This window comes from Schistocerca gregaria, chromosome 2, assembly GCF_023897955.1.
Source record: "Schistocerca gregaria isolate iqSchGreg1 chromosome 2, iqSchGreg1.2, whole genome shotgun sequence".
In the NCBI taxonomy this organism is placed as follows: domain Eukaryota; kingdom Metazoa; phylum Arthropoda; class Insecta; order Orthoptera; family Acrididae; genus Schistocerca; species Schistocerca gregaria.
This window is the reverse complement of record NC_064921.1, coordinates 546,004,745-546,032,630: the sequence shown is the minus strand read 5'-3', so window position 1 is coordinate 546,032,630 and position 27,886 is coordinate 546,004,745. Positions and strand designations below refer to the sequence as shown.

Here is a 27,886-nt window from a genome sequence, read left to right as displayed (position 1 = left end):
CAAAATAAATTGCAGTGGTATTTATGAGCCCAGACACTGCAATTGTGTATTTCCATTGCAAACAAAAATTGCTTAAATAATCTGATGTGTCTGCAACACTCAAATGTAAAGGCTTTATTTTTTACAATTTTTTTGCAATAATTTTAAAACATAGACAAGAAATGAAACTCAGATTGTATTATGATGAATCATTTTCACATAATTCAGTTGTTGGCACATATTTGGCATACCTGTACTTCCAGATTCAACCTGCTGCCAAGTTACAGTTTAAATTTACCATAAAACTTTAATCAGCCATGAAAAATAAAATGTGTCTACCAAAAGATATGGTAACAGTGTTTGGAAAGATAATGCAATATCAGTCACTGGCAGTACAGAAGTCTGTTTAATTTCATGGATTATGCGATAATTAGGAAAGAAGGATGACTCTGGCAGTGCCTTTGCTGTTCACTGCAATTTCAATTATCATTGTGGAGGAGGAAGAGCATGACAAATGCAGACAGAAGGATACCATTATTGGTGCTGTTGGAAAGCTTACACATATACATTGATTTGTCTGACTGATACGTGTAAATCATTTTGTGAATAAAACAACATTATATACTATCGATTTTACAGCCAAACATTACATACATTATTTTATATCCTTTAAATAGCTTCCTTCAGATGTTAGAATTTCCATGCTGGGACTAGCTGCCAAAACATAATCTCAATCTTTACGTGTAAGTTACAGAAACATCACAGTAGTGCCTGGCAGACTAAATAACACATCAGTAATTGCAAGTGTAGGCTTTTGCAGCTGTTATCATTTCCATTTAAACTCTTCCAAGTATGTGACTGCATCATCACAATGGCAGTAAAATATTTGGAAAAGTTTTAATGAAGAAGTTGATAAGTCTTTACTTTTAGGTCATCACAGAAAAATCAGCAAACAGTGGTATAATTAATCACCGAATATAGTGGCCAATGATTTAAATGTTTCACCACTCCAGTCACACACTATTACTGGGAAACTTAATTTCATTTTAATCACTACTTAAGGGGGGTAGGGAGTCAAACTTGCCGACTTGGAGCAGGAGAGGCAACACAGGACATTTTAATTTCCACTGTCTATATTTTTACAAATAAATTCATAAAACTTTGAAAGCATGATCAAGAAGTATTCAGGATTCATACTCATAGCGGTGTAAGCTCAAAAACGTAGCAAAATACTTTTTTTTTTTTACATGTGAAATTTCATCATTTTTTCACTTACTACTGGCTGCATTTGTTGCTATAGGTACACTTTTCTTCCTAAGTAAGAGAGATTCTTCTATGAATTTTGCACAGCATTAAAACTATAGTTACATGTGTATGAAACTCTAGAGTTTATTTAATTTATGAAAAAATTAATGAACTGTTACATTTTAAACTTCATGTTTAGAAAAAACTCAAATTTTATAGTTAATTATCTCAATTTTTACCACAGTTTTTAATAGATTTGGAAAATTCTAGAGTTTCATACACCTGTAAGTACTGCTTGTATGGTGTGCAAAATTCATCAAAGAATCTCTCTTACTTAGGACGAAAAGTGTACCTACAGAAACAAATGCAACCAGTAGTAAGTGAAAAAAAATGTTGAAATTTCACATGTAAAAAAAAAAGGTATTTTGCTACGTTTTTGAACTTCCACTGCCATGAGTGAGAGTCCTCAATCCTTCCTGGTCATGCTGACAAAGTTTTATGAATTTATTTGTAAAAGTATAGACAGTAGAAATTAAAATGTCCTGTGGTGCCTCACCTGCTCCAAGTCGGCCCATTAGATGTCCTACCCCCCTTAAGCTTGATATTTTATTTAATTTTTATGGAGAAACAGGATTACACCCACTGGGGCAGGCAACGGTGAGGAGTAGCAATAGTACTGAATAAGGAAACTGATAATACAGTAAAAAGTTATTGGCAAAAAAAGGCCAAAACTGAATGGATATTCAACACATATTGTAATCATACAAGCATATATGTCAAGAACAGATGCAGATGACAGTGAAATTGAGGCAGTGTATGATAATATTAATGAACTCATAAACTATGTTAAAGACGGTGTGAGAAAAAGGAAGATTAGAGATTAACATTCGCTCAACAACATGGTTACTAAAAGTGGAGCACAAACTTTGAGTAGGGAAGGAAACTGGCTCTGTCCTTTCAAATGAACTATCTCTGAATTTGCCTTATGCAATTTAGCAAGTAAATCAGGATGGATGGACGTACATTTGAACCAACATTCTCCAAAATATAGAGTCCAGTGTCTTACCACTGCACCATAACAATCAGTAAGGGGAATGCAAATTTAGTAGTAATGGACAAGTGGAATGCAGTCACAGGTAAATACAAAAAACACAAAATAAAGGGAGAGTTTGGTCTTGAGAAGCAAAATGAGAGGGGAGAGAGGGTAATAGAGTTCTATGTTAAGCACATGTTAATTATTGTGCACACACTTTTTGAGGACCCCTTGAGAAGAGAAAAAAGGAGATATCAGATCCATTATGTTTTAAGTGAAAGAATTCAGAAATCAAGTTAAAGGTTTAAGAATAATCTAATGATGGTGACCATAACGTAGTACCAATGAAAAGCCAGTCAAAATTCAACAAATTACAGAGAAAGCAGCTGAAACATTGGAACCTAAGCAAATTGAAGGAATGACAAATTCATGTTATCTCAAAAGAGCAAGTGACAAAAGCAAAATTGCACTTCAAGGAGTTACTGGTGTGGAAAGCAAATGGAATTTGCTTAAAGGAGGTGTTGTAAATGCAGCAGAAAAAGTGCTAGGGCTAAAAATGTCAGAAAAGCGGCAGCCATGTATAACAGACAAGATACTGGAATTAATATATAAACAATGCAAATGTAAAAATGTTGAAAGTGAAGATCAGCAATATAGGTCAGTCAAAATGATATATCCAGAAATGTAAAAAAAATCTAAAGAAGAATTGATGGAGGGAAGATACAAGATAAATACAAAATGAAACACAGTAGTGCTGATGCTGCAGGCAGCCTAATAAGCACTTTACAAAGATACCTGGATAATGGAAGCAGAAAATAACGGGAGACTATGGAAAAACTACCTTGAGAAAATTTACAGTTGTTGAGGAGAAATTAAGCCAACTGAAAATATGGGCATGGAGCGAGAAGATCAGAAGGAAGATACAATAATGTTTCCTGAATTTTGAAAAGCTTTTCACAAACTAAGAAGGAACAAACACTCAGATATTGAAGAAAGACCAATGGAAATTTTGTGGGCATCAGACCAAAAAGTGGAATAAGAAGCCCTTTTACCTAAGCGGGGAAGTTCAATTTTGAAAACTTTATTTTGGAAGCCCATCTTGTGTACACAAACTTTTACACTTCACTATTGCCGGTTTCGGCTACTGCAATCTTCAGATCATAAAATATTCAGATGTTGTATCAACATCTAACTAAACATGTAGCTAGTTAGTAAGTGCTCATCTGAAGATGACAGTAGCCGAAACTGGTGATAGTGAAGTGTAAAAGTTTGTGAGATCAAGACGGACCTGTAAAATAAAGTGCCAAAATATGATCACAGACTCATTTTCAGACTATATGTTTTCAATTGATAGATTTTGAAAATAATATAATTTATGCTCTTCCAAAGAAAGCAACAATAGACTTTGAGAAAATAACTGCACAACAGTCTAGTATCACATGGATTAAAAATACTCACAAGAGTACGTTATCAAAGAATGAAAGGGAAAACTGAAAGTAGGTTAGGATGGGGATCATTTTGATTTTAGGAGAAAAGGAGGCAACAGGGAGACAATTTTCGCATTGCAGTTAATAATAGAAGCAGAGTTTGGAGTGGGGGAGGGGGGGGGGGACATGGAGGAATTGCACATGTTGCTCATTATTACCACCGATGTTTAATTTGCATACAGAACAAGCAATGAGAGATGTAAAAGACTATCTTGGTGTGAGAGTTGTCTGTCATTGACAGAAAATCTGCACGATACGATTTACTGACAACATACCTGCAGCCAGCGAACATGAATAGGAACTGAGTTGGGCCGAATGAAATGGACTATGTGCTTTCTAATGGCTAGAACATACACCTAAAAAACAGCAGGTGTACATATTGGACAGCTACGCATTAAACTTTGGCAAGTGACTCTTTAAGAGGTAGGTGAATTTCGCTGGTTCAGAAGTACAATACGAAGAGAAAGAAAATGAAAGAAAAATAATTAAATTAGAATACTTTGAGAAAAAATGTAGGAAAAATACTTGGAAGTATTTTATTAGGCACCTAGTGTGCCATGAGAAATTCAGTTCCTTTAAAAAAAATGCTTACTAAAACTGAGGTCCTTACACACTTAAAGAGTCACTCACTTCAACCAAACAGAGATCACAATCATACGTACCTGGAAATGCAAGTGATCAAAAAAATACAGCAATGGTATTCACTCAACATGGAAAAAGAAGATGCCATTCTATGACAAATATCATTCTAACCGTATAAATACTAAAACTAGAAAGTAGTAAATTCCCTCTTAATTTCAACATGTTAGGTGTAACTTGAGTCAAAACAGTATGTAGTGGCTTGACAAGAGATAATTTTTTTTTATTTATGGTTAATATTTATGTTTTGTGAACAAGGAAGCACAACAATAACTGAAAGGGATCCTGTAATTCCACTTATTTCCATTTTTGCACAGTACTCTCCATACCATTAAATAGTATGAAAATGCATTCATCAATTAACATTCTCATAGCCAAGAAGCTTAGAAAGATATCACTCGTCAACATGACAAGTGGTGAATTCAATATATGTTTTAATATGCAAGAACAGTGATAACATCTACATCTACACAGACACTCCACAAGCTAACACACGGTGCGTGGTGGAGGGTACCCCGTACCACTATGTCATTTCCTTTCCTGTTCCACTAGCAAACAGATCAAAGGAAAAAGACTATCTATATGCCTCCATATCAACCCTAACTTCTCGTAACTTATCTTCATGGTCCTCAAGTGCAATGTATGCTGGCAGATGTAGAATCATTTGGCAGTCTGGCTTCAAATTCCAGTTCTCTAAATTTTACCAATTGTGTTTCTTGAAAAGAACATCGCCTTCTCTCCAGAGATTCCCATTTGTGTTCCTGAAATATCTCTGTAACACTTACACATTGTTCAAACCTACCAATGACAAATCGAGAAGCTCGCCTCTAAATTGTTTTGATGTCTTCCTTCAGTCTGACCTGGTATGGATCCCAGTACACAAAAATAGGTCACACCGGCATCCTACATGTGGTCTCCTTTGCAGATGAACCACTCTTTCATAAAATTCTTCCAATAAACAGAAGTCGACCACTCACCATCCCTACCACAGTTCTCACATGCTTGTTCCATCTCATATGCTTTGCAATATTACACACAAGATATTTAAACAACTTGACTGTGTCAAGCAGAACACTAGTAATACTGTATCCGTACATTACAGGTTTGATCTTCGTACTCATCTACATTAACTTACATTTTTCCACATATTCCATTATGAAAAGGATAGATTGCTACTCACTATATAAGCACAACAAAAAGACTGTCCAGCAAGTAAGCTTGTGCCCCAAAGGCCTTTTTCCGAATTAGAAAGAACACACACACACACACACACACACACACACACACACACACACACACACACAGGCAAATGCAACTCTCACACACAGGCATGTATGAGTTGCATTTGTTTGTGTGTGTGTGTGTGTGTGTGTGTGTGTGTGTGTGTGTGTTCTTTCCAATTCGGAAGGAGGTCTTTCGGCTGCAAGCTTGCTTGTTTGACAGTCTTTTTGTTGGGCCTGTCTGCAGCTCAGCATCTCTGCTATATGGTGAGTAGCACTCTATTCTTTTCATAATAATGTCAATATTCCATCCTGGATTCTCAATTGTTTGATTATATTAGAACAATGTTTGCTCTGCTGTCAGTCACCATTCAAACAATATACAAAAAATGGCTCTGAACACTATGGGACTTAACTTCTAAGGTCATCAGTCCCCTAGAACTTAGAACTACTTAAACCTAACTAACCTAAGGACATCACAAACATCCACGCCCGAGGCAGGATTTGAACCTGTGACCGTAGCAGTCGCACGGTTCCAGACTGTAGTGCCTACAACTGCTTGGCCACTCCGGCGGGCCAACAATATACAATCTACACTTTTTTTGCAGTTGAATGTAGCTGTCACCTAACATGATTACACCATCCCATCTATCATTTATTTTCCCATTTGGTTTGACATGTAGTCCATATTTTGATTATGATGACTCTTTGGACACTTTCTGACAACAGTAAATTCTATGTCCATCTGTGTATATACCAACAGTAACTTTAATCCTAATTTTCATAAGTCAGGAAAGGACAAATTTAAACAAAAGAGAGGGGAGAGTGTGACATTTGTCATCAAACAACTAGGTAACAGGGAGAAGGATCTCTATCTCATTCAAAACATTATCCATCATATAGGCTCCAATGTTTCTACCAGTTTTAATTATGCAACCGCATAAAAAATAATGTACTAGTGGAGAATGGACTCTCATTTCAACTTTCCAGTTCCTCCAGTAAGGTAGAGAATGGAAGGATGAGCAGTATTCCTCATGGGTGTTGTGCAGCTTGCTTCTTATTTGGATATCTTAGGAGGGCACGCTGGCAACCAGCTTCACCATTACATACATGGTCCCATTGTAGGAGACTTTTTTTCCCTTGTCACTCCTATGATTTGACACTACATCCCACGACTTCCTCTACTGAGTAAACAGGGTAGCATTTATACCAAACATATTCAATTATTTACCATAAAGAAGACATGACAAGTTGCAGACAGGCACAATTAAAAGTCACTCACATATGCTTCTTGCCACAGTCTTCATCAGTTGTTCCTGTCTGCAACTTGACGTGTCTTCTTTACAGTAAGCGTCTTTTCCTACATTGTCGATACTCCTACCTGGAGTTTCCTTTGTTTGATATTCAATTCTTTATTAGATACATTCCAGTCCCTGACTTCTCCTTCTGTTTTGTCCTCTGCAGCTCACTCTAACATCATCGTAGTCATTCCATAATCACCCATCTTTCCCTATAGCTTACACCTAACTTTCCTGGAAATTTCGGATATCCTTAAACCGTTTTTCTTTGTTGACAACTCCCATGAAGGGGTCTTGATTTTTCTACAGTTTTGCTTCCATTTTCAAGTGCAGCCTCAAAATTGCCATTTGGTACTATTATCTAACGAAAAACTGATCATTGCCTAATATACCCTCAATTTTCATATTCATTCTTCTAGATGTTATTCATGTTAAAAACTAGGATGCCTGACTTACAACAGTTCTCACATTTATCTTCCTGTTATATCTTCATGACTGTGTCATCGTCACATTTTTCCGAAAGTCTGATCATATGTTTCCAGTCTCATCAATGCCATACACCAAACTGAACAGTCACTTGGTTGCTACTTCCCAAAATGATTACAGGAATTTTGAAGAAATGTAATCTTCACTCCTATCCTATTAGATCACAAGTCTTCTTAAGTTCTACCAAACTTTGACTTTAATATTAGGTCCCCTATGTCTCACAAATCAACTTGCATTTATTTTTTCTCCTATCACATTAGCAGACTGCCCCGCCCCTAGAGGCCTAGAACATGCTTTTTCCATCTACCTGTCTCTCCTGTTGTAATGGTACCATTGTCAACCCCCTTACTAGCAATTGGTCACAGCCACCATTTCCAGTGTATGCCATATTATTGGCCTTCCATAAGGAACAGATTCACACTAACAGACAGGGAGTTCCATATTAGATCACATGTGCTTGGCCAATGCAAGAGAGGCAGGTTAGAGTTGGATAGATAGGCAGTGAAGGATGGCCTGTGGCCTCAGTGTTGGAGAAAGTTTAAGTTTATGTATAAGTATTTGCATAACTAAGGTTTTGAGTAGCACAGTGTATAAAGGAAACATTTGTATAAATGTGGAAGAAGTTTTGTACAAATATTTGCAAAATATTGAAAGTTATAAAAGCATGAGACATTGTGGAATATTACATGGGTGCCCGCCATTAATGACATGGAGAAGTTTGAATTATGTTAAGGTGCCTATCAACATTATCAGATACTGGAAGGAATTATTATGTGAGCCAGTGAGTCTGTTTAATTCTTGAGAATGTAATTCTCAAGTTAAACTTTCCATTGTGTCTAGATGGAACAAGTACTATGTTACTGTGTGTGAGACAAACTATGGACCAACTATGAACTGTATTTTCAACAAGTGACTTATCATTTCAGAAATATTGTTAAATATAAATCCTTTAAGCAAAGGAAGCAGTGCACAGGTCAGTTCAGGCACATAGTAAAATTCAGTAACTGTCTACGGATCTGGATGTAATCACCACCCATATTCTCTCATTAGTCTGATAGCCAAGAGAAATATTTAATAAAATGGGAATGGTTGCACTCTGTTTTTAACAGTGGAATTTCTCTTGCACTCTTAACGTTCAGACCTTCACTTTAATGTAACTGAATGCTGTAAATTGGCTTCTTTATATGCTGTAAATTGGTTTTTCTATATGCTGAATGTGTCATGAGATAATTTCCTTCTTTCTTTTCATTTACATTTTTCTGCAACCATTTAGGCTTAGCTTCCCTGCACACTCTGTATACAGATTTTATTTTGTGTTCATTTCAAAGCCTTCAACTTGAGCTACCATTGGAGCTAATCAGAGACTCAAGGCATGTTTCTTAGTTCTTCAGTGTTTCATTTTAGTGCACTCATTAGTAACAGTCATTAGTGCCCATACAACAGCATGTCAAAAATTTCAGTCAGAAACTGAAAATCATAAGACAATGGTAACATAATGAAATACTAAAAAAATATAGCTGATACAAAAATACACTAAAGTGGAACTGAAAGCAGATGAAGGAACATGAGCAGCTTAGTCATGAACCACTGTTTATGACTATACATAACGTGCTTTTTAAAGATCTGATTCATTCATTCATTCACAATGCCATACGATCATTTCATTCATTTCATTTCAGCAAACTATTACTATAATGAATAATGCTATTCATTCTTATGAGAGCTAAATTTAATGGAGTAAATTAGATAAATACCCGCTACTTTGAGAGAAGGTTGGAAGATTTGAGTTTAATGTCCTGTCAACAGTGCAGTCATCAGTGATGGACCACAAGCTCAGATTACGAAAGGTTGGGGAAGGAAATCAGCTGTCCCATTTTCAAACGAATTATCCCAGCATTAATCTGGAGCAATTTATAGAGGTCACAGAAAACCGAAATCTGGATCGCCTGGTGGGGATTTGAACTGGCACCCTCCCAAATGTGAGTCCAGTGTGCTAACCACTGTTCAACCTTGATTGGTGCTACTTTGAAAGAAGCTTCAGCCTTCTCAGTTATGCTTTATAGTTGCTGTTCATCTGCTATTTACCTACATACTAACTTATTTTTAAGATGTGACAAAACTCACCACTTTTGCGAAGAACACCAGGGACACACATAACCATGCGACTGTCCTCCAGCAACACAGGACAAGAAGGTAGGAGGGCATATTTAGTGTGGTGGGCCAAATGGTGGAGGCAGTCCAGCAAAATACGGATGACTACCAGTGGGCAGTGGGGGCCCACAACTATAAAGATGGTGGCAGGGCGGGGGGTCCCACTGCAGAGTAAAAACACATTGGTCAACCTCCTACGGCCAATGGCCAATATGAAGATGGCAAAGGATGGTAGAGTCCCACAAGGAGAGGCAGAGGGAAGGACGCCACGCGAAGAGTGTCTCCTTGATTGCACGAAGTTTACTGATCAGGAGGGTAGGGCCCCAAAGAGCTGTCCCATGACTGAACAAATAGATATTTGATATAAAGCCACAAATCTGTCCCTGGAGGCGTCACAGAGGAGGGTGGGTAGGTGACTACCCCCACAGCAGACAATCAGCAAGTTCATTAAATGCCCGGAAACCAAAAGGAAGTCAACTGAACAAGTAGTATCACCAAGATTGGCAAGAAGACTTTGGATGGTAGAGACCAAGGGGTGGCCAAGAAAATACCAAGCGATAGGCTCCTAGGGGTGAGGATCATTTAATAAAGCAGAGGGCCAAATAGATGGCCATAAATTCAACAGTAAACACCATATACATGGCAGGCAAGCCATGGTGTTCCATGACAACGGGAGATGTGATGGCATTCCCACATGGCTGGAAGATTTAGAGCCAATTGTGTAAAAAAACAATGGCATTGGGGAAACTCACATAACGGGAGGTGGAACAAACAATGAAACACCATTGGAGCGATGGATGCTCTCAGACTCTCGAAGAGATCCATCCGAAACCGGAGCCAAGGAACTAATGAAGGGCGGGTGGTTGGGACAAAACAGGGGATAGAGGACAAGGAGAGGAGATTGAGATCATCGCGGAGAGAAGTGAGGCACAGCCCAATCCCATCAAAAAGAAACGCGAAGTATATCTATTTAAAAAAGCTGATAAAAATGCTCTTAATGCCTTTTTAAGAAACAGTCTGCAATCCTTCCGATCTGATCATATAAGCGTAGAAAAGTTGTGGAACGATTTCAAAGAGATAGTATCCACAGCAATAGAGATATATACCACATAAATTAATAAGTGATGGTACTGATCACCCACGGTACACAAAATGGGTCAGGTCACTGTTGCAAAAGCAGCGAAAAAACCATGCCAAATTTAAAAGAACGCAAACTCTCCAAGAATGGCGAAGTTTTGCAGAAGTTCGAAGTATAGTGTGTATTTCAATGCGAGATGCCTTCAATAATCTCCACAACGAAACCCTGTCTCTAAATCTGGCAGAAAACCCAAAGACATTCTGATCATACATAAAGCACACCAGTGGCAAGACGCAATCAATACCTTCACTGCGTGATAACAACGGTGAAGTCACTGATGACAGTGCCACTAAAGTGGAGTTATTAAATATGGTTTCCCAGAACTCCTTCACCGATGAGGACGAAGTAAATATTCCTGAATTCCAATCAAGAAAAACTGCCAAGATGAGAAACATAGAAATAGATATCCTTGGTGTCGCAAAGCAGCTTAAATCACTTAATAAAAGCAAAGCTTCCGGTCCAGATTGTAGACCAGTCAGGTTCCTCTCAGAGTATGCTGATACAATATCTCCACATTTAGCAATTATATACAACCGCTCACTCACAGAAAGATCCGTACCTAAAGACTGGAAAATTGATCAGGTCATACCAATACCCAAAAAGGGAAGTAGGAGTACTCTGTTGAATTACAGGCCCATATCACTAACGTCGATTCGCAGTATGATTTTGGAACATATACTGTATTCGAACATTATGAAGTACATCGAAGAAAACGATTTATTGACACGTAGTCAGCACGGATTCAGAAAATATTGTTCTTACAAACCACAACTAGCTCTTTATACTCACGAAGTAATGAGTGCTATTGACAGGGGTTATCAAATTGACTCCATATTTTTAGATTTCCAGAAGGCTTTAGACACCGTTCCTCCCAAGCATCTTCTAAAAAAACTGCGTGCCTATGGAATATTTCCTCAGTTGTACGACTGGATTCATGATTTCCTGTCAGAAAGGTCACAGTTCGTAGTAATAGACAGAAAGTCATGGAGTAAAACAGAAATAATATCCAGCATTCTCCAAGGAAGTGTTATAGGCCCTCTGTTGTTCCTGATCTATATTAATGACATAGGAGACAATCTCAGTAGCCATCTTAGATTGTTTGCAGATGATGCTGTCATTTACCATCTTGTAAAGTTATCAGATGACCAAAGTGAATTGCAAAATGATTTAGATGAGATATTTGTATGGTGTGGAAAGTGGCAGTTGGCCCTGAATAAAGAAAAGTGTGATGTTATTCACGTGAGTACTAAAAGAAATCCACTAAATTTCGATTACGCGATAAGTCACACAAATCTGAAGGCTGTAAATTCAACTAAATACTGAGGGATTACAATTACAAACACCCTACATTGAAACAGTCACATAGATAATGTTGTGTGTAGAGCCAACAAAGACTGCAATTCATTGGCAGAACACTTAGAAGGTGCAACAGGTCTATTAAAGAGACTGCTTACACCACACTTGTCCGCCCTATTCTGGAGTATTGCTGTGCAGTGTGGGATCCACATCAGATGAGACTGGCGGATGACATCAAAAAAGTGCAAAGAACGGCAGCTCTTTTTGTATTATCATGAAGTAGGGGAGATAATACCACAGACATGATATGTTAATTGGAGTGGCAATCATTAAAACAAAGGCATTTTTCATTGTGATAGAATCTTCTCACGAAATTTCAATCAACAGTTTCATCCTCCAATCGCGAAAACATTCTCTTGGCACCCACCTACACAGGTAAAAAGGATCATCACGATAAAATGAGAGAGATCGCGGTCCACACAGAAAAATTTAAGTGCTCATTTTTCTCACATGCCGTTCGACAGTGGAACCGTAAAGAGACAGCTTGAAGGTGGTTCACTGAACCCTCTACCAGGCACTTTATTGTGAATAGCAGAGTAATCACGTAGATGTAGATGGAGGATGGCAGGTGAGTGATGTCCCAAAGCCATGGAAAGAACAGAAGAGGAAGGGTGAGCAGGAGAAGAGTGGACAGTGATGGCATAGGAAACCAGGAGATGGGAGCACTGAACCGGAAGGGGAAGGATCCCAGCATCAACCAGAAGGCTATAGACAGGATTAGCACAAAATGTGCCGGTGGCTAAACAGATACCAAGATGGTGTGTTGTGTCCAAAAGAAGAAGCGTGGGAGAGGCAGTTGATCCATAAACTTGACAACCATAGTCCAGATGAAACAGAACTAATGCTTGATAAAAACAGAGAAGGGTAGAATGATCCGCACCTCAAAAGGTATAGCAAGGAACCAAAGGACATTGAGTTTCTAAAAACAATTAACCTTCAGAAGGCAGATATGAGTCAACCAAATAAGTTTGTTGTCCACAAGAAAACCTGAGAAACATAACTGGGGGACCATGGTCAGGTGTTGGGCAACAAGGTAGAGCTCCAGATCAGGATGGACCATAATGCGGCAACAGAAATGCACCACCCTCGACTTAATGGGAGAGAACTGGAAACCGTGCAAGAGTGTCCATACGGAAGAGGGCCAGAAGGCACCATGGAGCTGTTGCTCTGCAGAGACCACTGAGTGGGAGCTAGCCCAGATACTGAAATCAACCACATAGAGAGCAGGGTACAGAGCAGGGGTCCTGCAGAGGCCACAAATTCATTAATAGGAATAAGAAAATGGACACTTAGTATGCAGCCCTGTAGAACACCATTCTCCCGAGTCTGTGGAGAGCTGAGAAAGGTGTTAACATGAACTCTGAAAGACTTGGGGACAGGAACTGGTGAATAAAAATTGGAGGGGGGCCCCAAAGACCCCACTGATGGATTGTAAGTAGAATGTGATCACGGAATTCTGTGTCACAGGCCTTATGAAGAGTGAAGAAAACTGTGACAATATGGTGGCACTGAGGAAAGGGCTGCGGTTTCCAGTCAAAGCACATGATCAATAGGAGACCAACCCTATTGAAAGCCACATGGCAAGTAGATAGAATGCCCAAGTTTCAAGTACCCAACTGAACCGACAAGCCACCATCAATTCTATTAACTTGCAGCGAACATTGGTCAGACTGACTGGTAACTATTGAGGGACAGCAAATTCTTACCAGCCTTAAGAACAGTAAGGATAGTACTGTCAACCCTTTAAGAGGGGAAAATGCCTTGGAGTTAAATAAAGGTAAACACCCAGAAGGGATACTGTCATTGTGGAGGATCACGCAAGTGGGTCATCGTCCATCACCAATAGGGATGGGGAAACATCCACAAATAATAGATCAGACTCCAGTTGTGAGGCTTGTGCTGGGACTTAGTTCCTTCTTCTTCTTCTTCTTCTTCTTCTTCTATTCCATAGGTTGAGGAGGGAAAGGAGCAGTGGGAGAGCAGGTTCTGCAAGATCCACAACTGAGAGAGAGAGAGAGAGAGAGAGAGAGAGAGAGAGAGAGAGAGAGAGAGGGCGACTTCTCTCTGCCATTCACCTTTCACTCACTTCCCTTCACCTTCTTCCTTCCTTACACTGGTTGCCACACAACGACCTCTGCAACGACCTCCTGTCGATTCTCTCATTCCCTTCTGCTGGCCGAGTTGTGGCAGCAAGCCTCCAGCCTGGGAGACGCCAGATAGAGGTGCTTGGGGTGGGAGCCCCATCATCGGCGAGCGCCAAAGGAGGGGGACACTTTTCTAGTCAGGGAGGGCAGCGGCCCCTAAAAGGAGGGCATGGGAACTGTAGGAGAGGGGGAGAGGGGAGGGGGCAAGACTGCTGTAAGGAGGAGGGGGAAAGAACATAATAGAGGCAAAATTAGATGTCGCTGACACAGGGTAATGTCAGTCATATATCTAACGAGCCTCAGTGTAGGATAAACAGTCAAGGGACTTACACTGCTGTATCTTCTTTTCCTTCTTATAAACCAGGCAAACTGGCAAGCATGGAGTGTCATGACAATTAACACACATGGGTACTGGAACATAAGAGGCTCTCCTTATGGAGTGCCCATTCACATTCATCACACTGAGAGTCCGCCATGCAGTGTGAAGTCATGTGCCTGGAACAGAAGCACCAAAAACATCAAATGGTACAGCTTCACATCAGACTGATAACACACAACCTTGATCTTCTCCAGGAGTGTATCTCCCTCAAATGCCAGTATAAAGGCATCAGTAATGATGTGATTGTCCTTACAAGCTTTCTGAAAACGTTGAACAAAATGAACACCCTGTCATTCCAGATTGGCCTGGAGTTCCTCATCAGTTTGAAGGATGAGATCCATATGAAAAATGGCTCCTTGAACCATTTTCAAAGACTGTTGAGGAATGATATATAGACACTGAGATGTCGCCAAGATAGTTACAAGTGCAAAGGGCTGCAGATTGGGCAGCAAAGTAGTTTTCAGTAGTTTTGATCAATAGTGAAACCAAGTGAATTTTGCTGAGAGACCCAACATCACTGAGCTTGCCCCCAATATTTTCCAAAAAAAAAAAGGCTTGGTGGTAACGAATGTGTACCAGTACCAGTGTATACCAGGTAGTGGGGAAAGTGTATCACCCCAAGCCGGCAAGCCCGCCCAACCTTCCAGCACGTAGCCAGGGAAGGAGAGGCTACATAGTCAGAAGAAGCAGCATTAAATGATCCATTACCAACTGAAGAGAGGGCTGTACAACACCAACCACCTACAGCAAGACTATCCGACGTAGCGGCCATTTCTGGGAGTTCCAATGCTCCAGAATAACAAGCAACCAGCACTAGGCATACACTGTGAGGCAACAGCTCAGGTATCAGAAAGATGATCCCTATTTTGTCAGGGGGCTCAGCCAGATGGGTACATTACAGCTCCACCACCCAGACTGGCTACACCTTCTGGTGACCTAGCAGGGTGGGGGACGTTATGGCAGGGAAGGAAGACGGGAAGGAGGGAGGGAGCTCTCCCCCAAATGGCTCACACTACAGAGAGGAAATTTAGAAGTGGAGGTCAGTCCCAAAAGTGGGATCAAAAATGCCGAAATGGAAGGATAAAAAGGAAAAGGTAAGGAGACCAAGAACCAGAAGGAATATAAAAAACCAGGAGGACAGCCACATTGACATAAGTACAAGACCCTAGAGAAGGGAAGGAGGGGACAGCGGGAAAAGGGCGAGGACAGGGAGGGTAAAGGGAAGGAAATGCAGCCCAGGAAGAAAGAATGTGGTGAGCAATAGCTTCGGTCCTGTGTGCACCACACACAAACTCATGAAAACCATAAGCCCCATGGGGGGTTCTCTATGATGATGACGGATCTACCACTGTTGTACTTCAATGACAAGAGTACATAAAAAGAGGGTGTATGCCAGCTGCTAGCTGTCTGAGACCTCTATCTACAGTATCTGTCTTCAAGGTCACATCCCTGCGATATAAACTAGCCTCCTGTCCCTCCTTACAGCCTTCACAAGGACTAACATCTCAATCCACAGAGTTCACTACCCCCATCCAAACCACACTCCCCCACCTTTTACCTCCCTCCTAAGGGAGCGGAGTACGTGTGGAGTGGACATGGGGTTTTTTTAGGTTAGAGAATTCCCTCCCTAGGCCCGACAAGACGCCTACTGAGACGCGGCAAGGCAGGAGTAGGCAAAATGCAACAAGGAATAACAATATTAATGTGCTAATAGTAAACTGCAGGAGTGTCTACAGAAAGGTCCCAGAACTGCTCTCATTAATAAATGGTCACAACGCCCATATAGTACTAGGAACAGAAAGTTGGCTGAAACCAGACGTAAACAGTAATGAAATCCTAAACTCTGATTGGAATGTATACCGCAGAGATAGGCTGGACAGTGAAGGGGGAGGCGTGTTTATAGCGATAAGAAGTGCAATAGTATCGAAGGAAATTGACGGTGATTCGAATTGTGAAATGATTTGGGTGAAGGTCACGGTTAAAGCAGGCTCAGACATGGTAATTGGATGTCTCTATAGGCCCCCGGGCTCAGCAGCTGTTGTGGCTCAGCACCTGAAGAATTATTTGGAAAATATTTCGAGTAGATTTCCCCACCATGTTATAGTTCTGGGTGGACATTTTAATTTGCCGGATATAGACTGGGAGACTCAAATGATCATAACGGGTGGCAGGGACAAAGAATCCAGTGAAATATTTTTAAGTGCTTTATCTGAAAACTACCTTGAGCAGTTAAACAGAAAACCGACTCGTGGCGATAATATATTAGACCTTCTGGTGACAAACAGACCCGAACTATTTGAATCAGTTAATGCAGAACAGGGAATCAGCGATCATAAAGCGGTTACTGCATCGATGATTTCAGCCGTAAATAGAAATATTAAAAAAGGTAGGAAGATTTTTCTGTCCAGCAAAAGTGACAAAAAGCAGATTTCAGAGTACTTGGTGGCTCAACACAAAAGTTTTGTCTCAAGTGCAGATAGTGTTGAGGATCAGTGGACAAAGTTCAAAACCATGGTACAATATGCGTTAGATGAGTATGTGCCACGCAAGATCGTAAGAGATGGAAAAGAGCCACCGTGGTACAACAACCGAGTTAGAAAACTGCTGCGGAAGCAAAGGGAACTTCACAGCAAACATAAACATAGCCAAAGCCTTGCAGACAAACAAAAATTACGCGAAGCGAAATGTAGTGTGAGGAGGGCTATGCGAGAGGCTTTCAATGAATTCGAAAGTAAAGTTCTATGTACTGACTTGGCAGAAAATCGTAAGAAATTTTGGTCCTATGTCAAAGCGGTAGGTGGATCAAAACAATATGTCCAGACACTCTGTGACCAAAATGGTACTGAAACAGAGGATGACAGACTAAAGGCCGAAATACTAAATGTCTTCTTCCAAAGCTGTTTCACAGAGGAAGACTGCACTGTGCTTCCTTCTCTAGATTGTCGCACAATTGACAAAATGGTAGATATCGAAGTAGACGACAGAGGGATAGAGAAACAATTAAAATCGCTCAAAAGAGGAAAGGCCGCTGGTCCTGATGGGATACCAGTTCGATTTTACACAGAGTACGCGAAGGAACTTGCCCCCCTTCTTGCAGCGGTGTACCGTAGGTCTCTAGAAGAGCGAAGCGTTCCAAAGGATTGGAAAAGAGCACAGGTCATCCCCGTTCTCAAGAAGGGGCGTCGAACAGATGTGCAGAACTATAGACCTATATCTCTAACGTCGATCAGTTGTAGAATTTTGGAACACGTATTATGTTTGAGTATAATGTCTTTTCTGGAGATTAGAAATCTACTCTGTAGGAATCAGCATGGGTTTAGAAAAAGACGATCGTGTGAAACCCAGCTCGCGCTATTCGTCCACGAGACTCAGAGGGCCTTAGACACGGGTTCACAGGTAGATGCCGTGTTTCTTGACTTCCGCAAGGCGTTTGACACAGTTCCCCACAGTCGTTTAATGAACAAAGTAAGAGCATACGGACTGTCAGATCAATTGTGTGATTGGATTGAGGAGTTCCTAGATAACAGAACGCAGCACGTCATTCTCAATGGAGAGAAGTCTTCCGAAGTAAGAGTGATTTCAGGTGTGCCGCAGGGGAGTGTCATAGGACCGTTGCTATTCACAATATACATAAATGACCTGGTGGATGACATCGGAAGTTCACTGAGGCTTTTTGCAGATGATGCTGTGGTGTATCGAGAGGTTGCAACAATGGAAAATTGTACTGAAATGCAGGAGGATCTGCAGCGAATTGACGCATGGTGCACGGAATGGCAATTGAATCTCAATGTAGCGAAGTGTAATGTGATGCGAATACATAGAAAGATAGGTCCCTTATCATTTAGCTACAAAATAGCAGGTCAGCAACTGGAAGCAGTTAATTCCATAAATTATCTGGGAGTACTTATTAGGAGTGATTTAAAATGGAATGATCATATAAAGTTGATCGTCGGTAAAGCAGATGCCAGACTGAGATTCATTGGAAGAATCCTAAGGAAATGCAATCCGACAACAAAGGAAGTAGGTTACAGTACGCTTGTTCGCCCAATGCTTGAATACTGCTCAGCAGTGTGGGATCCGCACCAGGTAGGGTTGATAGAACAGATAGAGAAGATCCAACGGAGAGCAGCGCGCTTCGTTACAGGATCATTTAGTAATTGCGAAAGCGTTACGGAGATGATAGATAAACTCCAGTGGAAGACTCTGCAGGAGAGACGCTCAGTAGCTCGGTACGGGCTTTTGGTGAAGTTTCGAGAACATACCTTCACCGAAGAGTCAAGCAGTATATTGCTCCCTCCTACGTATATCTCGTGAAGAGACCATGAGGATAAAATCAGAGAGATTAGAGCCCACACAGAAGCATACCGACAATCCTTCTTTCCACGTACAATACGAGACTGGAATAGAAGGGAGAACCGATAGAGGTACTCAGGGTACCCTCCGCCACACACCGTCAGGTGGCTTGCGGAGTACGGATGTAGATGTAGATGTAAGAGCCGCGAACCCAATCACCATGTCGCCCCATAGGTGGTAGCTTCAAAGCACCCACCGAATGTGTATCTACATTAGTTGAGCAACACCTACAAGCTATGGCACAATGACTTCCCTGCTATATTAATCCCTTCACAATGGTGCCGTGATTGTTGTGTCATGCACTGTGGATGAGCACCGGTACCACCTGGCTGTGCCTGCTGTACGCTGAATTTTTCGCGCTCCCTGCAGCGCCACTCTGTCCTGCTTTCACACTCACAGTGTTATCGCAATTATTGGAATTTATACTACCAGTTTCTCAGAACTCCACAGCTGTGAACTGGCATTACATGTCCCTGGTTCTCACCACAGACCAAGCCTTAACTTACATTAATAACTTCAGTCTCAAAATTTCATCTTAGTAGCTATTCCTTTCTTCACTCCCGTTCAGTTCACAATACGTTTTATTATCTGACATGTCTATCCTCCCCCCCCCCCCCCCTCTCACACATGCAATGCACTAAGCTTTCTGCTCATTAACTCATCCACAATGTTTTGACAGTAATCTCTGTCTTCGATAATACCTTCCACTTTTAAACTCTCAGGTTTTCAAAACATATCCAGTGCATTCCCCAACTTTTCATCTACTCTGGTAAGCCTCCCCCGACCCTGGGTAATGGGAAACTTTTCCAAACTCTCCCCACTTCCTACACCTCACCAGTCCTTTTCTTTCACCCCTTTCCCTTCCATTTCAACCCTTCCGCTAGGAGAGTGAGCGACTGGCTCCAAAATCTTGCAAATTTCAGTATTGTTACATGTCTTCTCTTGCAACCATTTGGTGAGAAGTCTGTTTTATGTGTCCAATTACATTATAAAAAAAAAGTAGTAAACTACGCTTGATTAGGTAGTAATCAAAAGTACTCCTGGACAGAGATTAAAAACAATTCACTGTACAACAATTTTACTGTTATATTTAGCTTGTCCTCTCCCTAAAAACCTCAGTTTCCTGCACTTGTCCCATTAGTTTGATTGTATTTTAGGGGGAGGTGTTATTGTCTTATTTACACGTATTTTTGTGTTTGTTGCCGTGTATAGGTAGTGACATCATGGGCGCCATATTGGAGATGCTTAGAATAGCCATTTCCCCCATATTGATGAAAGCATGGGTCAAAGCAGATGGGTGGAATCGGACACTTCCATAATCCCCTGATTAATTATGGTATAGAGACACAGGGCTGTGTTGCTAGAAACACATTAACAGAATGTTAACCCTGCAGTAAAGGAGAACCGGGATTATCAGTGGACTAGAGTACAGAGACTCCGTAATGAGTATTATATCTTTACAAAGAACTAAATTAAAATCAACAGACCCTAGATCACGCATTAAAGGGCAGAAATGGTAAAACAAATTGTCATCATCAGTAAGGTGTCACAAAGCAAACTCAATTGAAGTGAAGCTGAAATCTTTCCTGATTGATAAGTGCTTTTATTCTATGAAAAAATATTAATATTAAACTAAACTGAAATCTTTGTCTATATACGTGTGTCAAATGTAAAAATTTATATTAATTATGATGTAACACCCAATTTTGTGGCCTTATTAAGTACACTGACATTTGTATCAAACAGCCTATATTTAATCATTTACACACATATAAGAGGTATCTATTCTGAGTCTGTATAAAACTTGTAAAAAATTACTGTGACATTTGCAAAAGTTGTCAGTTGGTGGTTCCTGCAAAAGAAAAAAAGTCCTACACACTCTAAAGTTCTGAATGTAGCAGTAATAAAATACAGGAAGTGAGAGTTTATCTATGACTTTTGCAGAAAACACACCCTAGTTATAAAGAGTCAAAGGTCATGAATAGAAAGCTGTCATCGAGGTGAGAGTGAGACTGTAGTGCAGCCCATCTCCCAGGTTATTCAAGCAGAAAAAGAAACCAATGCAAAACTTTGAGAAAGAATTAAGGTTCAAAGAGAAGAAATAAAATCTATAACCTTTGCTAATGACATTCTAATTCTGTCAGACACATCAAAGAACTTGGAAGTACAATTAAACAGAATAGATATGGTAGTGTACAGAAAATAGGTTATAATGCAAGTATCAATGAAAGTAAAACACAAACAATTAAATGCAGTCAAATCACATCAAGCAAAGAGGTGAAAATTAGATTAGGAAACGAGGCACTAAAAGTAATAGATGAGTTTTGCTATTTGGCAGCAAAATAATGATGTCTGTAGCAAAGAGTATATAAACTGCAGATGGCAATGACATGGAAAGTGTTTCTGAAAAATAAAAACATTTTAATATCTACAACAGATTTAGATGTTAGGAAGTGTTTTCTGAAGGGATTTGACTGGACGAGACATATACATTATATGCACTGTCGATATACAAGAAGAGAATAGAAACTTCTGAAATGTGTTACTACAGAACAATGCTGAAAATTATATGGGTAAATCAAATAAATAATACACAGTCACTGGATTGATTTGGGAAGCGAAGCATATTTTGGCAAAGCTTGGCAGAACGAAGGAAATGGTTGATAGTGAACATCCTGGAGCATCAAGGAATAGTCAATTTTGACTTCAAAGGTAGTGCACGTGGCAAAAATTTTAGAGACAGGCCATCTAGATGAAGTTTCATGGGATTTTTGCTGGTAAGCTGACTTTACTAAAGTACGCAAGTACCAGTGGTTCTAGGTTGCAGTAGCTTGGTAGATACAAAGATGCTTGCGCGGAAAGTACCCCAGGGCAACTCACAAAAATGTGAGGGATAGCTGAGGATATATCAAATCGCCTTCAAGTTTTGACACAGGATATGTTAGCGTCAACAAACTGTGGCATTTCGTCTGATAATGTCACATTCTCAATTGCACATGAATTTCATCTAAGTTGGATGGTCTTTTACAACTATAGGTCACTTTTAGATTAGATAGTAGCAGAAGTTTGAACGACGTAATTATAATTTGTGTTTACCGAAAATTACAGAGAAACAAGCTTAGACAGCGAGTGGCACACCTTTAAATAACAAAACGCACTTTCTTATAGAATGATAAATAACATACTCGAGGTGCACTTGTTGCTGGGAATGCAAGGCTTCACCGATAATTTTTCCTTTATTATCAACAATTGCGCACCCCGTATCGTCGCAACTCGTCTCGATCCCTAAGACAAAACATCTCTCTCTTGTCGGAAATGTAGGATGCGAAGAAAAATTGCAAACAGAACTCCTTGAATGTTTTTGAATTTCATATTTTATGCTCCGAAAAACTGAACTTGGAATGCGAGGCATCTTTTCGCAAAACTTTGTCAGTTTTGTTTCACTGCCATCGCACTTCCTCCCATACAAGCAATAGACTAGCAGACGCCACACACTTCACACCAAACGCCAAAGTACTTGGAAAGTTAACGCTACACCACGGCCAGAGAGGCGGCCGTGGCTACACATATTCCTTATCGACGATTGACCATGTTAAGGTCGTTTCGCACTGGACGTCACGAAATGTCAAAACATTACAAAATACTGTACATTTGAAATAACGGCATTCACATAGTCCCTCAACGAAGTGCCACGGAAAGGAACGCCAAGGATTCCCGGGAAGAACGTTTCGATACTGACGTAGGTGAGGGTGACTGACGTCGTTTCCAAATACGTGAGGGGAGAAATGATATATGGGATCACCCAAGGCTCAGTGGTAGATCCACTGTTGTTCGTCATCTACACTGTCGGCAAAAAATTGCAACCCCAAAAATGAGTTCTGCTACATAAACGAAAATTGAGTGGCGTGTTTCTACATCTCAAAAATGATTTATATTCAGATTTCGCTCAAGTCACATAAGACCGTCGATCGTGGCGCCACTATGAGGGAAAAAAAAGTATCATAGAGGCAAATGATCAAGACAGTGCCTGCTTAAGCAATGGCAGTTTTTGCATATTAATGTTCTCTGTGAGTTGCATGAAAAACCACATGACTTGGTGAAATTATTTGTAAATAGACAATGAGACATAAATTGATGTTCATAACTTTTCATTTAACATGACAAGTAATTTAACTACACAAACGTTTGTTAGCAACATTGTGATTCCTGGCAACAGTAATAAATGATAAGAATTAAGAATTTTCAACAGCAATGTCCAGAGAATCATTGAGCTATGTAATACCCAACACATGCGAATTCATGCACACTGTCGTGAAGAAGGATATCACGAAGAGACGTAAAGCATCTGAGTTATGTAACGTATTAACTGGAACAAATTACAGATAATACGATTTCGTTTTAGACGTGTTTTGATCTGCATATACTGTATCCCAATAATTTATAGAAATTGCCAATGAAGGGCTTTTCACTCTTCTTTCTGAGTATTTGGGGATTATTAGTACCTTGCTTGAAGACCACCAACAACCTGTTATAAATATGTGCACTAGAATGTAACATTCAATTCTGAACTCTAGATACGGATTCACAGACTATGTGGAATGTTTTACTTTTAATATTGCGATAAGCAATTCTACATTTACCTGTAACTCGCGGTTTTTATGAACCATATATTCAATTAGGAAGTATAAGAATCCCTGTGCCCTGAAGACATTGCTGCAAAGTGTTCTTTATCAGCTTCACACATTGTTCTGACGGCTCTCTTCTCTAGAATAGGCACTTTCTTAAAAATTTTATCTACAGTTCATCAAAATATTATGGTGTACATCAGTATTGAGTAAAATTAAGGTCAAGATGATGAGAGAGACTTCTAAGTGCAAAAAAGACAATATTAACAGTTTTTGTTAAGTTTGCAATGATGTGTCTTCTTAAAATTACAGTTTCTCTGTTTGCCATAGATTCAACTGCTCTTTTTTTTCTATTAAAGAATTATTAGCAGCGATCTAGTTACCTAGATCGCTGTAATCCATGGTCTTAACTTTTCACAAACATATGTGACTACCATATCTATACTAACAATAACACTGTAAAACAATTGTGTCTGTTTGTTTGTCTCTAAACACTTTAATCTCCAAAACTACTAGATGAAGTTTCATGGGTTTTTTGCAGGTAACATGAGTATGGGTTTAAGCACTGAATACGCTTCATTTGATCAAAATCAGGTCAGAAGAATATATCCATACATATTATAAAAGAGTACACTTGTACAGTCCACATTTTCTCCAAAACCAGACTTTTTGCACATATCGTTTACTGGCTGGAAAGAATCGCTAGGAGATGAGGAGGGGGGGGGGGGGGGGGGGAACAAGAACCAGCCACCTAGGGATTAAGGTGAAGGTGAAGAGGAAGTGTAGACAGTGACGTGCAAATACCGAATTTTCATTCATCCAGTGTTTGAGAACAAAAGTAATTAGTGACATGCAACGAACTTTACATAAATTTGAAACCTTTTATCTCTTACCATATTTTCACTGCACTTTTTCACATCAGGCATGACACTTAGATTTAGGATAAGGAGGAATGTTCGAGATGAGTCGTCAATTTTGGCAAGTGATGCAGGAAAAGTGCGAAAAACGCCATAAAATAAAATCCCAATGTACGTCACGTAAGTGTCCATTTTGTGAATGTTATAAAGAGATAATTTTAAAACTGTAGCAGCCACAGCAAAAATAGTTATATATGATTGATTGTCTATTCATACAATAAATAGATTTTTTTAACACAGGTGTTAAAATTATCAAATATAGAACTAAATGAAAAGCCCTCTTTAGGTATATTTATTCAAGTCAATAACAGGCACACACAAACGATTTCACAACATTTAAGTTGTGTCTTCTGGTGCATGTAAATGCTATGTCACATGGTGTGGAGGAGTAGTTACAAAATGCCATAGAGTGACTGTTGGCATGACTAGGCGAAGTGCTCAGCTCTCCTCAATTGATAAAAAACTTTAACAATCTAGATTACATAAAATATTTCTTTATTTAAGACAACTGGTTTTGACTCACTATGCTCTCATCTTCAGATCTTAAAAATATTTTTGTTGTATAATTTGTTCATTATACGTTGAAACCTTATGCCAAGTTGTCAAGTGGATATAAATCAGCTCATTATGAAAGGTTTGTCATAACTAAGGTATTTAGAAACACAAAGCAGCAAAAGGCCATGTCCATATGGAAATGTGATCTATGCTGTTGAATGTGTTTAAGGAAGTAGAACAGATTACGCCTTCAATACTCTCAAAATGAGAAAATTCAAGTGATAAAAACCATTATCAATTGATTAAAAAATATTTTCTATAATGAATGTCTGTGTTAAAAGCACAAACAACTAAGCGATGAGCATCCCGTGTGTTGTTGAAACATGTGCTATGGCTGCCATCCGAGTACCTAGCCGTCAGCCATGGCAAATGCTTCAAAAACATTACATTGTGAGCTGCTGTTGGTGACAAATACACGTGAGTGTGTTGCCTTTTTGACTCAGTACTTCCCTGGATAACATCTATGAGGCGCATTGTGTGTTGCTTTACATGGGCCCACACAAACATATTTTCTCAGTAAAGTGATGACAGTTCGTTATATTAACACAGGCATAATATTCATCACAGATGATGGGTTTTTATCAAATAATTACGGTTTTTTATCAGTTGAGGGGGACTAAGAACTTTGCCTAGCCACACCAACAATTAGTCTGTGGCATTCTCCCACACAATACGACATAGACTGGAAGGTGCAACTTAAAAGTTGCTAAAATAAATACAGCTACAGCAGACTATGGGACTTTTCATTCACTTCTATGTTTAATAATTTTAAGACCTGTATTAAAAAACTATGTACTGTATGAATTTTCAATCAGTCATGTGTAACAAAGCGAAGCAGTTTACAGTAAGAAAATCTGCCACATCGTGAAATAGATACCTCGAGTTACGATCATTGTAGCGAGAGAAATAATTATTCGAAAGAGAAAAGAATCGAGTATCGTACAAACACACTCTCCCGCAGAACACACAGCATGAAATGAAAAGAGGTGTCTCTGGTAAAAGTGGAAACCACTCAAAAATACATTTCAGTTATCAAAATAAGATTTCAGTACGAAGTTTACAAATACTGTAGATGAATTGTTCAGCACAAAATCGAGTAATAACTAACAGCTATCAACACTGGAGGAACTATCAGAGTAAGACAAGCACAATAATTATCTCAAAATACGTTACATGTAACTGAAAAAAACGTTATATTTGGAAATGGTGAAATATTTCCAACAAAGTAAACATCATAGATCAAGACATGTTCCGAACTAATAGCTAAATATAAATTACAACAACAAACTGAATACCTTCACTCATCAGTATTTCGTACTTAGGCAAAGACAATAGCTTACTCATTTGTAAATAACATCAGCTGGCACTGTGTACTATTAACACATAATTTAACTACATCTTCCAAATATTCGACAAAATCACAAATACAAATATGTTAGTGCAAATAAGATCTTATACCTTGACATATGATACAATTCAACCAAACAATTGTACACTTCTATTGGCTTTCGTCTTCTACAAGAACTGGTTCCGAAATTTTCACACTCCACCTAACACTGATCTCAGGCTATGCTACAGAGGAGTTTGTCATCACAGCCACCTTTTCCGCTTTTACATTCGCTGGATTCACCAACTCACAATCAAACTGTTGCATTCCAACTTAACCTAGAACTCCGGCTACTCTACAGATCTGTCTGCCACTTCAAACAGGCTTTTCCCTGTCTCATTCCTTGGCTTTGCCTACTCCCAACCAGACCGTTCAATTCCACTGTAACCGAGACCTATGGCTATGCAATGCTGCAATCTGTTAACTTAGAGAGCGTTTTGCTTTCACATTTATTGGCTTCGCCAACTCCCAAAGAAATTGTTGCCTCCCAAACTAGTCTGGATATTAGCCTAGGATACAGGTTATAATAGAAACGTCAGGATTCTGCAATAGTAGATAATAAACAGAAGCCCATCCAGTTAATGGGAGTTATCTATGAGGGTGTCATCAGTATCAAAGCTCTGCGTTTTATACAAATTATTTCTTATCAGACTGTCAGAACACAAAATTTTCAGTAATTTTAACTGTTCCCATAGCTGCTGCAACATAAAAAGCATCAATGTGCCATAAAATTGTATATCGATGACAGAAAGGCAAAGACGCAGTAGCCGTGCGGGATTAGCCGAGCGGTCTTAGGCGCTGCAGTCATGGACTGTGCGGCTGGTCCAGGTGGAGCTTCGAGACAACCCTCAGACATGGGCGTGTGTGTTTGCCCTTAGGATAATCTAGGTTAAGTAGTGTGTAAGCTTAGGGACTGATTACCTTAGCAGTTAAGTCCCATAAGATTTCACACACACTTGAAAGACGCTGTAAAACTAGAAAATTAAGGGACACCCATAAAACCTGAATAATTCATAACAGTTTGCCACCAACACAACCTTCCACAGTTCAGAATAAATAATTAAAAATATTTTACCATGCGAAGTGACATATGTATCAGTAACAGGAACCTCAATAGGCTGTAATGCAGATACATGTGATGCATGTGATTCGTCCACCATCAGAAAACAAATTCGCTGTTATATACAAATTATGTCTGCCCAGAATGTTACAAAACAAAAAATTACCGTAATTCAAACAGATCCCAAAATAACTGCTTGAACATAAAAAATCCAATACTGTTATCGCCTCTATATCAAAAATACAAACGCCAAAGGCAGCAGAACTAGAAAATTACTGAAGGCACATCCTTTAATTGAGAATAATTCAAATTATCCTGCCACCAAAACATCATGTTACGTTTCAGAATAAATAATTAATACTATTTAACTATACAAATTGCTAGACATACCAATAACAGAAACGCCGATATGCTGTAATGGCAAAAACTGAAGA

The 27,886-nt window shown here is 39.5% G+C and overlaps 1 protein-coding gene across 2 annotated transcripts in view; it reads right to left on the bottom strand.

Annotated features, from left to right (window-relative positions):
- Positions 1-22,424, bottom strand: part of LOC126331808 (tRNA N6-adenosine threonylcarbamoyltransferase, mitochondrial-like) — an 85,967-nt gene extending 63,543 nt beyond the window's left edge. The window contains exon 1 of one of the 2 annotated variants that reach the window (XM_049996524.1): positions 22,094-22,424. In XM_049996524.1, coding sequence (XP_049852481.1) covers positions 22,094-22,320 — 227 coding nt within the window. In that variant the 5' untranslated portion in view covers positions 22,321-22,424. The remainder of the gene's footprint in view (positions 1-22,093) is intronic. The other variant, XM_049996522.1, reaches the window with a different exon arrangement.
- Positions 22,425-27,886: the final 5,462 nt, after the last annotated feature.